The sequence below is a fragment of the Temnothorax curvispinosus genome, unplaced genomic scaffold (assembly GCF_003070985.1).
Source record: "Temnothorax curvispinosus isolate PA1 unplaced genomic scaffold, ASM307098v1 QBEX01000892.1, whole genome shotgun sequence".
Lineage (NCBI taxonomy): Eukaryota > Metazoa > Arthropoda > Insecta > Hymenoptera > Formicidae > Temnothorax > Temnothorax curvispinosus.
The window spans coordinates 65,161-77,832 of record NW_020210672.1 but is presented as its reverse complement, the minus strand read 5'-3'; the positions used below and the strand labels follow the sequence as shown (position 1 = coordinate 77,832).

General features: G+C 38.4%; 2 protein-coding genes across 2 annotated transcripts; one reads left to right on the top strand and one right to left on the bottom strand.

The window, feature by feature from the left end:
• Window positions 1-3,262: 3,262 nt before the first annotated feature.
• On the top strand, window positions 3,263-6,183 carry LOC112459066. Its single transcript, XM_025022968.1, has 5 exons — window positions 3,263-4,113; window positions 4,384-4,587; window positions 4,780-5,073; window positions 5,172-5,408; window positions 5,617-6,183. The coding sequence occupies exons 1-5, from the start codon at window positions 3,958-3,960 to the stop codon at window positions 5,809-5,811; spliced, it is 1,086 nt and encodes a 361-aa protein (XP_024878736.1). The 5' UTR covers window positions 3,263-3,957; the 3' UTR covers window positions 5,812-6,183.
• On the bottom strand, window positions 5,835-12,636 carry LOC112459057 (protein SMG7-like). Its single transcript, XM_025022958.1, has 7 exons — window positions 12,526-12,636; window positions 12,248-12,318; window positions 11,795-12,133; window positions 10,531-11,270; window positions 10,292-10,435; window positions 8,033-10,050; window positions 5,835-7,414 (listed from the first exon to the last, which is right to left on the bottom strand). Exons 2-7 carry the CDS (start codon window positions 12,277-12,279, stop codon window positions 7,190-7,192), a joined length of 3,498 nt encoding a protein of 1,165 aa, XP_024878726.1. The 5' UTR covers window positions 12,280-12,318; window positions 12,526-12,636; the 3' UTR covers window positions 5,835-7,189.
• Between the last annotated feature and the right edge of the window lie 36 nt (window positions 12,637-12,672).

Sequence of the window (12,672 nt, the reverse complement as noted above, 5' to 3'; positions counted from 1 at the left end):
TGGATGATAATGTGGATGATTATCTGGATTTTGTGGATTATGTGGATAATTAAAAGAACAATATAATTTATTATTTCTTATTCTTATGCCAAAAAAGAACGATGATTATTTTATTGATTGATTTGTCTGTAAATTGTGATATTCCTGTACAGACAATTGAAGCTTTATTTCTTAATTCAGCCTAAACCAAAATTTTAATTATTCATTATGTTACTGATGATGCCTATGATTTTATAACTGTCGGATGTAATTTAAGTAGTTTAAGTGTTCATTGAAATAAGAATATGTTTTTAGACTCGTTTTAGTAGACTTACATCGCTCAGTATTGTCTAATTGATAAAATAAAGAAGAGATTGAAAAAGGACTGATTTTATATTGCGGATTGCAGACACAGATGCAATCAGATTACAGATAATACGACAATTTTTTATTGAACGTTTTTAGTGTAACATTTAATTATAATCGCAGTTCTGTTTAAAAAAGAATAGGAAGGGAGAAAAAAGTATCACTTGCCATATTTTTTGCATGGAACACTTCCTATATATTTTTTCAGTAAAATTAATAGAAGTTTTGACGTGAGAATTTCAAGAACTTTATCGCGACGAAACGAAAGAAAACTTCGTGATGTGTATGTATCATAATCACGACGTATGTGATATAACTTACATATAATATTATAGACAGAAAAGTTATTAATGTGTGATACTTCTATATACGAAATAAAGTTATTACATTAAAATCGAGTGTGTTGAAACATAATTGTCGTTCGTCCGTCTGATTTCCAAGTATTACGGTCTCGATATTCAGGGATGTTGTGAAGCCGAGACAGGACGACGCGCGCCGCTCGACCAATTTCGATAAACGGGACGTGTTTATTGTGTGCCTTCTAAATATATCAATTATTAATGATACAAAGTCAAGCGCGCGTCACTTGTGATTTATAGTGTCTACATTTTTTCCTTTATTTCCTGTGTACTAATTAACGTTTCGCTAAAAGCTACCGCATTTCGCACCTAAGCTTTTTTTCTTGTTCCTTTTCTATTTAATCCTATATGAATTAAATACCAGTTGTGAATCGCCATTCGGTAAACATTTGTTTCTCGCTTTGCTTTGTTTAATTTGCCAGAAATCCATTCCAAAAATTGTATATTTCGATCGTCGGGCGCGTCGTTGGTCGGAGCAATCGGAGGAGGGGAATTGGCGTCGCCCGTTATTGGCGGTGGCGCGACGAGTTTACGGTTTACGCCATGGACTTAAGGGGATCCTACAGTGACTGGCGAACTTCCTCGATGTCGATAATGTCAACCTTTCTAATTTTGTTTTCCCTATATCTGTCTTTGTCTAACGAAATGACATCTGTCCTTTTTTCAATTGCTCGCCATCTCTCGCAAGATCCGTGAACTACTGCTGTGACATAATTGCTGCTCTGCGTGAATATTTTTGTGAAAAATATACACGATCGTTTCAAAGCTCTCATTTTTATTCCAGGCTTTCAATCTCAATTTCAAAGGTACGTTATTGTTTGTGCACGTCTTCTGAAGGGTGGGAAACTTTAATTTCGTACATATTACGTATACAACTATTTATATCAGAAAATAAGGTTATGAGATGACAACATTTAAAAATTTTTTTCAATTATTACTAATTATTTGACAATCCCACCCTTCATTAGTACCTCTACTTTACTCCTGTAAAAGGATTTTGCGATCTATAAAGCCGTTTCAAAATGAGAGCTTTGAAATGTAATTGTCGGTAATTTGGACGGCTTTAGCATCCCCTTAAGCCCGTGGCACATAGAAAAACTTAAACAGTAAAACTCAAGCAGTAAGCAAATCAGCCAATCACAGTCAAGAACTTAAGGCACGGCCCTAAGCGGTAGCGAATCCATACCGTTGATTTCTTACTGCTTAAGTTTTACTGCTTAAGTTTTTCTATGTGCCAAGGCCCTTACGTCTCCCCGTTTAAGCGGGGAGCACACAATTCTGCACAACGCATAATGCGTAAGCATAAGAAAATTGATTGGTCTATTTCCTTATGCACATGTGTATGGACCAATCAATTTTCTTATGCTTACGCATTATGCGTTGTGCAGAAGTGTGTGCTCCCCGCTTTACGCGCTATTCTGTCGTTTCCAGCTCGTCAGATAGCGCGGTTTTTGTGTGTGTGAATTTCATCTGACTACATAAAATAGATTTATATTATTACTCGATTTTCACAAGGAAAAGTTTGACATAATAAAGCAGAATGACTGGGCCAAAGCACTCACTTTTTTATTTTCTTGATAAGTTCATCAATGGTGTCCTCATACTTATCAAAGCGGAACTTACTCGACTGCGATACTTATTCATTTAACTTTAATTATTTTTAAGCAACGGTAAAACTTCGAAAAGGAAAGCATTCACTAAATTGAACTAAAAATGTTGGTAATTGGCGTTGCCATTTCGTGAATGACCACTTTACGTGCAAAAACAAACGTAATTTTTTTAACTTTTTTTTCCGTCCTTATAGTATTCTATAGTTAATTGTTGGTATTTAATTGTGTGTGTGTGTATATATATATATATATATATATATATATATATATATAAAAGGATTTGCAATCTTGTAAAATTAAAGCTATTTCAAAAATACGTAAAATAGATACTTTGTCGGTGTAAATATTCCACTTCGCAGCATCCCCAGAGTTATAGCATTTTAATTTATTTACACACAGTAAAACATAACAATAAATAGAATATGAGCATAAACATTTTAAATGCAATATAAACAAGAGTCATTACAGTAGCGTTTTGTCTAAAAAAAATCATGGTAATTATTTACAAAAGGGACATTCTCCCCGATGACCTTGACCTTGACATATGTTATCAAGGTCACCTTCCTGAGAAAATATAGCAGCTATTTTGAGTACTGAGAGGCATAAACGACTAAATCACGTTTTTTTTTAAAGCAGAGAATACTTTATTTCGCGAGAAAGTCGCTGCTTTACCAAAACACAACATTTAAAGCAATAAATTGTTGATAAATTGAAGTCTTTTTGTTAAAGTAGAGAATACTTACAATAGGTTAGATGACGCGCTTTAACAGTATTTAACTAATATATTAGTCGTTTATTTTATGCCTCTCAATACTCAAAATAGCTGTTATATTTTCGAAACTTTTTTTGTTAATAACTTTTTAACGAATAACGACCGCCGGCTAAAAACTTCTGAAGGTCACTCAGGAGGGTGACCTTGACAACATATGTCAAGGTCAAGGTCATCGGGGAGGATGTCGCTTTTGTAAATAATTACCAAAATCATAAGGTATAATAGCCATCATTATAGGCGGAATATTTACGATCTTATTATTATTTTTTTTTTTATTCAAATAAAGGAAAGACCGTGGGGGTAGCCCATGTGGTCATAAAGTAGCAAAACCGAAACTAGTTGTATCACATCAAAACAAAGGAACTATGACTAGATTAACATGAACGCCTCAATAAAAGCGTCCCAAGCAAAAATTAAACTGCGTAATATAAACTCGTAATCTCGTAAGACTTTAAACTCGAAACTGTGTAAGTGTATGAGTGTATGTATAATTGTTCGTGTATGTCCGCGGTGTCTTGAACTCGGTAATGCCGTAGGTGCGTTAGTCGTGGTTAGGCCCAAGGAACTGCGCGGATCACTTCCCCCTGCGGCCTAAGACGATCTTATTGTTAAATATAAGATCGGATTACGAAATACTGCTCTGTCGGGACGATGACGTCAGTGCACTGAAATGTAATCAGTGCGCACGTACCTATTGAAGCTGACGAATCAGATTCCGTTGCTAATTGCTATCCAAGCGATGATCATTTTCATGAAAGCCGTCTAGCAATTTTGTTGTCAATGGAGTGTGGACTCGTGGCAAACCTGAGCAACCTGGGCAACGTGGCGAGCGAGAGACGAAAAAACCGGGGAATTCCAGAAAAGGCGGTAGATGTTAGTTTTGTGTTTTGTAGCGAGTGTATTGTCAGTCCTACGTCCTACCAGTCACCGCCCACCGGTCGCCTGTGTCTTCAAAATACTGTCGCCTTGTGCTCGTGTATCGAGCTCAAAAAAACGCTCAATCACGATGGAGGAGATTCGAGTTATGGTATGGTATCGCTACGCCGCGATATTTTTATGTTCTAGCACGATTTCTTCTGCAGATCTTGTGTCTGCGCCGTAACGTCAATTACGTCTTAACGTTATCAGCGGATTTTATCCGATTGCTGATAATTTTATTACGATTACGTTATTTATGTTAACCTCGAATTTTTTATATTAACTTCGAATTATACTTTTGCAACATTGGCCACATGTTTAATAATTATATGTCTAATCATTGTACCGAATGATCATTCCATAATTCCGATTGTTTCAGTGGTGCGATGCACTGGAGGAATTGCTCCAATGTCCCGTGTGCTTAGAAGCAACACAGGGTGTAAAAGTCCAATGCGTAAATGGCCACCACATTTGTAATCCGTGCAGAGTACAGTTGCAGGTCTGTCCCATATGTAAATCTCCCTTTATGGGAACAAGAAATTTGGCAGTGGAACAAATCTCAGCCAAATTGCAGGACATAAAGGTATGGTGTTTATTTTCAGTTAATACAGCGATAATAATAAGAGATAATAATAATGAGAGATGAAAACAATACAAGGCTAATACAAGACTATCTTAATTTTGATATCTATTCATTTTTACTTCTCATTTTTCCTTTAAACGATAAAAGGGTAACTAGGACAATGTAATATTAAATAAAAGTATTGTTTCTTAGTTATCCCTGCTGAATCCATATCATGCGCTCAATAGAAGAACTCTACATAATAAAATTTGTGTGGCTACTCAAACCGAAGATATTGTCATGCCTTCCACTGCCTGTCAAACTGAACCCGTGACTCAAGCTAAGCCAATTACCCCAAGAAACGAGCAACAAAAATTTATGCTGAATTTGGCACCTAGAGTAGGAAAAGGATTATATCCGTGTCGTATTGGAACTTGTGTAATGGAACTACCACATGGACGAATGATTGGCCACTTAAGATATCACCATAAAGATGTATTTTATGAGGTATAGCGCGTATTTTTTTCAAATTTGCAAATTTGCGTTTGGAATTATAATTAAATTTTTCAACATTGTAATTTTTTTATGGTTAATTGTAATTATAGTTCAACGCAAAAGATAATATATTAAAAAAGAAATGGACTCTGGAGTATATCTTGAATCGGGATTACGATTTCGCTTTCCATATCAAAGAGATGGGTCTGTTTTTCTTGAATATTTCCATAAATCAGATGGGTGATCTGATGGGTTTCTTGCAAATTGTGAACCACATCTCTGTATCCAAACAATTCACATATACATTTGAAGCAATTGGGACATTTAATGCTACTTACAATGGCCCGGTAAGATTATATCCATTATTATTTGTATAAATAAATCGCTCACTTCTTTAATATTTAAAAATTAGATTATAATCACGTTTTTATAAATAATTATGAAGATCTCTTCAACGGCATTTTTAAAGCAGCATTCTGTGTTCAATGTTGAATGTTATTGCCCATAACAAGGTAATAATAACGACATATTAAGACAACTTGTGTTTTCAAACAGGTGAAATCATGCAGAATACCGAGGCAAAATTTTTCAAACGACTGTTTGCGCATACGCGAGAATAATATGCGCCATCTGATTGACAATAAAAACTGTTTTCACTGTAATCTAACGATAAAACGTAGAGTTGATTACAGAGCAGTCAACGCGCAAAATAATCCAGTGCCTGCTCCTGATGACATAGTGGATAATTAAAAGAAACTATATAATTTATCATTTCTTATTCTTATCCCAAAAAAAGAACGATGATTATTTGATCGATTGATTTTTCTGTAAAGTGTGATATTCCTGTACAAACAATTGAAGCTTATTTCTTAATTCAGCATAAACCAAAATTTTAATTATTCATTATGTTACTGGCGATGCTTATGATTTTATAACTGTCGATGTAATTTAAGTAATTTAAGTGTTCATTGAAATAAGAGTATGTTTTTAGACTCGTTTTAGTACACTTACATCTCTCAGTACTGCCTAATTGATAAACTAAAGAAGAGATTGAAAAAGGACTGATTTTATATTGCGGATTGCAGACCAGATGCAATCAGATACAGATAACGCGACAATTTTTCATCAAACGTTTTTAGTTTAACATTTCGTTACAATCGCAGTTAGGCAGTTCTGTGTTTAAAAAAGAATAGGAAGGGAGAAAAAAGTATTACTTGTCATATTTTTTGCCTGAAACACTTCCTATATATTTTTTCAGTAAAATTAGTATCAGAAGTTTTGACGTGAGAATTTCAAGAACTTTATCGCGACGAAACGAAAGAAAACTTCGTGATGTGTATGTATCGTAATCACGACGTATGTGATATAACTTACATATAATATTATGGACAGAAAAGTTATTAATGTGTGATACTTCTATATACGAAATAAAGTTATTACGATAAAAACGAGTGTGTTGAAACATAATTGTCGTTCGTCCGTCTGATTTTCAAATATACGGTCTCGGTATTCGGGGATGTTGTGAAGCCGAGACAGGACGACGCGCGCCGCTCGATCAATTTCGATAAACGAGACGTGTTTATTGTGTGTCTTCTAAATATATCAATGATACAAAGTCAAGCGCGCGTCACTTGTGATTAGTGTCTACATTTTTTCCTTTATTTCCTGTGTACTAATTAACGTTTCGCTAAGAGCTACCGCATCTCGCACCTCTAATACCTTTTTTTCTTGTTCCTTTTCTATTTATTCCCATATGAATTAAATTGCAGTTGTGAATCGCCATTCGGCAAACATTTGTCTCTCGCTTTGCTTTGTTTAATTTGCCAGAAATCCACTCCGAAAATTGTATATTTCGTGTCTCTCGCAGATCTCACATGTGCAATTGAAAAATAACGAATATTATATTACCCCTGTGCATATCATAATGCCTCGAGGAAGACGCTGCGCCTCGGTCAACCTCAGTTATCCGTTTCCTCTCTACATATCTTTTGAGAATTTCGCATATCTCTTGTCGAATAGTTAGGTAATTATTCGCCGTCGCGCACGCTTATGGTTACTTAAATCGGCATACGCTGAACGCGAAATTACACTCTGCTTGGCCTCCTCAGCGGATGCTCCGCGCGTCCCTTCAAGTGGTACCCCCCTCGCGTAGCGACTTCTGCTGCTCCAGAAGCCGCTCTAACGGGGAAGGACCCGGCCCGGACCACAGAGATTGCTGATGGAACCGTGCTTTCACCTGATCTTGATTGGTCGAGCCCGAATTGATTGATGTATTAACGGTATTCCATGTGTTGCCGCTGAACAAGGAGTAAGTGTTGCCAGTGCTCACTGCTTGGGACGGCTTCTGTTCGAGCTAGATAAGAACATTGTTATCTAATTATTCAAGATAGTGTTTATAAAATTTGTAAATTTTATATGCGAAGCAAGAATCACCTAACTTTGACGTTAATTAAACCTTATAATTGTCGTGTATTGAATTAAAATTGTTAAATAATCATGATTTTGAAAGGCGTTATTAATTGCATAACACATAATACTTGATTTAAATATGAAAAGTTAGAGATAGCCTTTATCTTTAATCGAGATTATAAAGATAATTCAACCTATATTGAAAAAAGAATCAAGTAAATGAAAGATAAAATACCTAATCTAAAAACTTTTTTTTTTTTATAAAGTTACAAAAAATATTACAATTCAATAGTTTGACTACGTCATGGATTTCGAACTTCGTTGCGAAGTCTTTCTTTGCAAACTTGCAGGCTTGTGTCGATCTAATATAACTATTTTTTTTAATTATTAACTAACATATTGCAAGTACAAACAAATTTTTTGAGTGCAAAGCTAGTTGAAAAAAATTTTTCTGATGTGTGTCTACTTATAGAAACATTTCTCGTTTATTTGTTTTTTTTTCTATATATTGCACAAATTTTATTGTATATCTGTATAGACATCTACATTCTAAACGACTTACCTCAAACAACCTGGAATCCTCAAAATTATTTCCTGCCACAAGATGTCTGCCATGTTCGGTTTGTTGTTGCGGCTGATAATTTTTGCCCGGTGTTAACGGCACTCTACTCGCCGTATTTCCGACAGTGGCTGAATCGCTCCAGTTCGAGAACGTGTTGTCGTTAACGGTCGAATCCTTCATGTTCATCTGGACCGCCGTGTTACTGGTAGAACCCCACCAGGTAATCGGCGGTTGAGGTGGCCGACTGTCCTTCCACAAGTTAAAATGCTCAGTCGGCTCGTAATTGCAAAACATGTAACTATTCGCAGGCGCAGGTTGCTGTTGCTGTTGCTGCGGCTGACTCTTAGCTACGTTGACCTGATTCGGGAATGCGAAATCTATTGCGTCAGAATTCTTCTTGTAGAACGACGGTGACGGTTGATTCTGCGACAATGGTTGTCCGAAAGCTTGATTCTGATTGAAATGATTGAAGTTCAGTTGGAAATTCGTCGTGTTGGTCGGGCTCTGCGAATTTGTCAGCGTCGTTAGTGGCTGCTGCTGAGGATCCTTTTCATACACCGACAACGCCGATATCATCGCCGACATGTTTGCTATACTCGAACCGTTCACATTTAACTGACTGTGTATGTCGTTCGGTCTGGGATTGCTCTGTATTATGCTCTGCTGCTGTTGCAGCCCCATCGAATGGTTCTGTTGCTCCATACCCATACCTGGTTGCAGTCCCATATTATTCGCTTGCAAACTCATACTTTGCGGTATTATATTTTGCTGAGCAGGTGATCCCAATCGCATGTTCTGCTGCAGCAACTGCCCGGGACTGTGAGACACGTTCGGCATCCTCTGATGCAACGGTCTGCTCTGATTGATCGTATGATGTATTCCGTTAATGCCCTGCGGCATCGCTGGAATCGGCTGGCTGTTATTATTTAACTGCCCTTGCATTTGATAACGCGGCGTGTTTGCCGGTAGCGGTCGATTCGTCATGAAATTCTTGGCGAATTGCGGATTCTGCACGTTGAACGATTGATTCGGGTAACAAACCGGTCCCAATGTCGAGGCCTGTTGACCGCACTGCGCTGTCATTCCAGTGTGCATTTGCGGGAGCATTTGCTGAGCAACTTGCTGAGTTTGTTGCTCTTTGGCTGCCAATTGATTTACTTGAGCGGGCATGGGAATGCTGGGCGGCAACTTAGCGGATCTCTGCTGGCTCTGAATCGATGCGGATTGGTTCTGAACGGCGGCCGGAGCGAGTGGCATCGCCGACAGCCGGTTCTGAACGTTAACGAGGATGTTATTTGTATTGGCAGCTTCGTTAGCTTTCGGCATCTCTGAGATTGGTGTCGGTTTATTTGCAACAGAAGTAATCGGCGGAACGGTCACTACTTTCGCCTTTCTATCATTTTCTTCCTCGACGATCACAGGTGACACGTTCTTAAACGTCACCTGCTTCTCGTTCTCCGCACGACGCATGATCGCCTGCATTGCTATGTTCTGTCGTGGTTTTCTCGCGCACGGAAGAGAACTTGCCTCGCTGCTGCTCGTCTCTGTGGTACTCACTAAGGAGTCTCGGTTTCGTTCTAAGGAACCTTGCGGCTTAAGAATACCCTGAAAAATCTTCTTATCCGCAAGAATATCGATATCAGTTTCCACAGAGCTTTTGCTGCTAGCTGCTTCGGATAATACCGGGCTCATCGAAGTATCGAGCTGCTTATCCTTGTTCAAGCTAAGTTCCTCGAGTTCTTTCATCAACTCGTTGCTGGGACCGGCGCCGTTGCTCAAAGATGTGAATTTGTTATCGCCCGTCTTCTCCTCCGTTGCAATCGAGATTGGCATCGATCCATTGATTTGATACTGAGCGAAGCAATGGCCCAGATGCAGAATTCGTACCGCCCGTAACTTGTTTAATGTTGCGACATCACCCTCCAGCGCTGTATTCGTGAATCTGAGATTTTCGAAACTCTTCTCTAACGGTAAAAAACCTTGAAGGTCACGATCTTCTGGCAGTGGTACTGCAACATCTGTTTCATATAGCATTATATTATAAATATATCAAATTTCACTTTGCGATATTTTAATATACATCTCACATATTCACAAATATAATCTTTAGATTGCAAATTTATTAACACAAATTATTATATTCTACATATAATTTTCTTAATTTTTAAATTAATTTTTATTGATTAAAATATGTAATATGTGAATAAATTATTTTACAAATAACTGCCTGATAATCTTAAATGCAATCCAGTTACTTACATTCATCATATTTAAAATCCACCACACAATTCTGCAAGGCATTCAAAAGTACGCAAAGACTGGGCCAGATCTGTAATCTCGATGTAAAAGCAACTTCTTCCAAAACCGTAGGTTTTATGTTGATCCAATCAAGGCACAGTTTTACTACAGGGAAAAGATAACGTTATCTGTTACTCCAATCTGTTTTATCGGTCAAAAACGTAATTTTTTAAAATTATTACAATAATATAGGTACTTACTAGAAGGCAACGCAAAGTACTCGATGATAGAGTTCTTTATCGTGTACACAGGTAGCAGCAAGGCAGACAAAGTGCCTGCAATTAGGTCCAGTATACAGTCACGGGCGAGCTTTTTATCGTTGACCATTTGCTTGTTCTTGAGCAATTCCGTACTGTCGGTGCCAATCCCGGCTGTGTGTTGCAGAGCGTATAGATTAATCACCAACATCTGTACGAGCATCCACGAACTGAAACTTTCAGTAGCTACCAACGCGGTGAGCGTTTCCGTCAATTGTTTGCTGTACGAGCAGGCCAGCTTCAAATCGCCAAGAACGTGGATTATTCCGTGCAGCTTCAGAAAAACAGCGATGTATTCCTGAGAATTCAATTTGGTCTTGCCGTCGATATTGAAAGATTTGTCGTTCAAAGCGGAGGACAGAGTCGTGGCGAGATTTGCTGTAGCGACTGGGAAAGGATGTTTCACGGCTACCGAACGTGCGTAGTGAAACACAGTGCCCAATTTATCACCACGGGAAGCTTCTAGAAGCGCCAATTGATTATACGGCTGCCCGCTGGATGGTGATAGCGAGACAGCGTGTCTGTAGAACATCTCAGCTTGTTTGCTCTCATTTCGGTACCGTGCGATATCGCCCAAATGTACAAGGCAATATTGGCAGGCATAAAAACAAGAAGATTTGTGAGGTGGAGATAATTTCTCAACGGCCTTCCATGGTGACGTACATCCGTACACATAACCTTTCCTGCAAAAATTGATCACATCCTCCTGATAGTATATACTTTTGATACATACAATAGATCTAAATTTATTAAAATTTATTCAAAATACTTGTGCAAAAGGATGGCTAGTTGACATCTCACATATAATATTATGAACCTTGGGAAAATATTCTATTCCAATAAAAACAAAGAGTCTGCAAAATATGAATTTAATCTCGAGATAACAGAGCATAAATAAAAAGCAGTATTGTGTCGTTTCTCTTAAAAGATAAAAATTTTCAAACAATAACAACTATAATAATCAAAGTTTAAGGAGTGATGCATGATTTCATGTGAGAGCAATTAATTTATAATTCGTAATTGATAAGTCCCAGGTAGAATTCTATCTATTCCTCGTTTATACAAGATAAATTGATGATTCTGAGTAGAGGATATGGTAAAGAATAATCCAGACCTCCATATTTCAATAAATAAGTTAAAAAAAGCACAAGTGTGGCCCTCCAGAGTAAGTAAATGAAACAAACAAGCCTGTGCAAAAGACACGTACCTTCTAAACGGTAGGTCTAAATCAAATACAGTGCAGATTTCTTGCAGCAAGGTCAGGTAGAAACCACTGGCCGCTTCTAGGCACCAACTGAGCAATGCCTGTGACTCGCCTCGCTTGGGATTCTTCCTGTCCTTGGCCTGCGACTGCAGAGTCACTATATAATTCTTAAATCCAAGACTCCACAGCTCCTGCTCGACCTTCTTGTCCAGGGCGTACTCCAGATCCAGTATGAGGACCTGCTGATATATCTTTTGCAGCTGTTGCTGACACACCCAGGCATCGTTGTCGTTAAGCAGGTCCTTGCAGCGTTGGACCTTGTCCTTTAACGGTTCCGCTTTCCTGTCAAAATTCATTTCATGCATGTTAACGGGACGGCAAAGCCGAGAGACGGATTTATGTATTTATAAATCAACCCGCGATTGACGACACATTCATAATTAATCGAAATCTTACTTCAGAGCCTGAACGGCTGCCTTTAGGCCCATATTCCGTCCTCCCTGGCGGTCAAATGTAACGTCCTTCACCTGCACAATTCGTCACGCTGTTAAGAGTCATCCTAATCGTGGGGGGCAGGAGGAATTTAGCTTCGCGGGGGCTTTAATTTCGCAAAAACTTGACGATCAATCCCTATCTTAACCTCTCATCGGAGATCGCTCCGATTCTCGACCGCGACCGCCTGTCGGCTAATTACGCTTGGACGGGGTATGGAAAGAAATCGCGGACAAACGTACGTTTCGTCATCATCGAGCTGGATGGGGAAAAAATCGCCTGTACAACGATGCGATCGGAGGAAATCGCGACGCAATTGCTCTCGCGCTCGGCAGAAAGTTGACTAAGTGGCCGCCATTTTTTTCTTTCCCCAGCGCGCACCGAAAGCA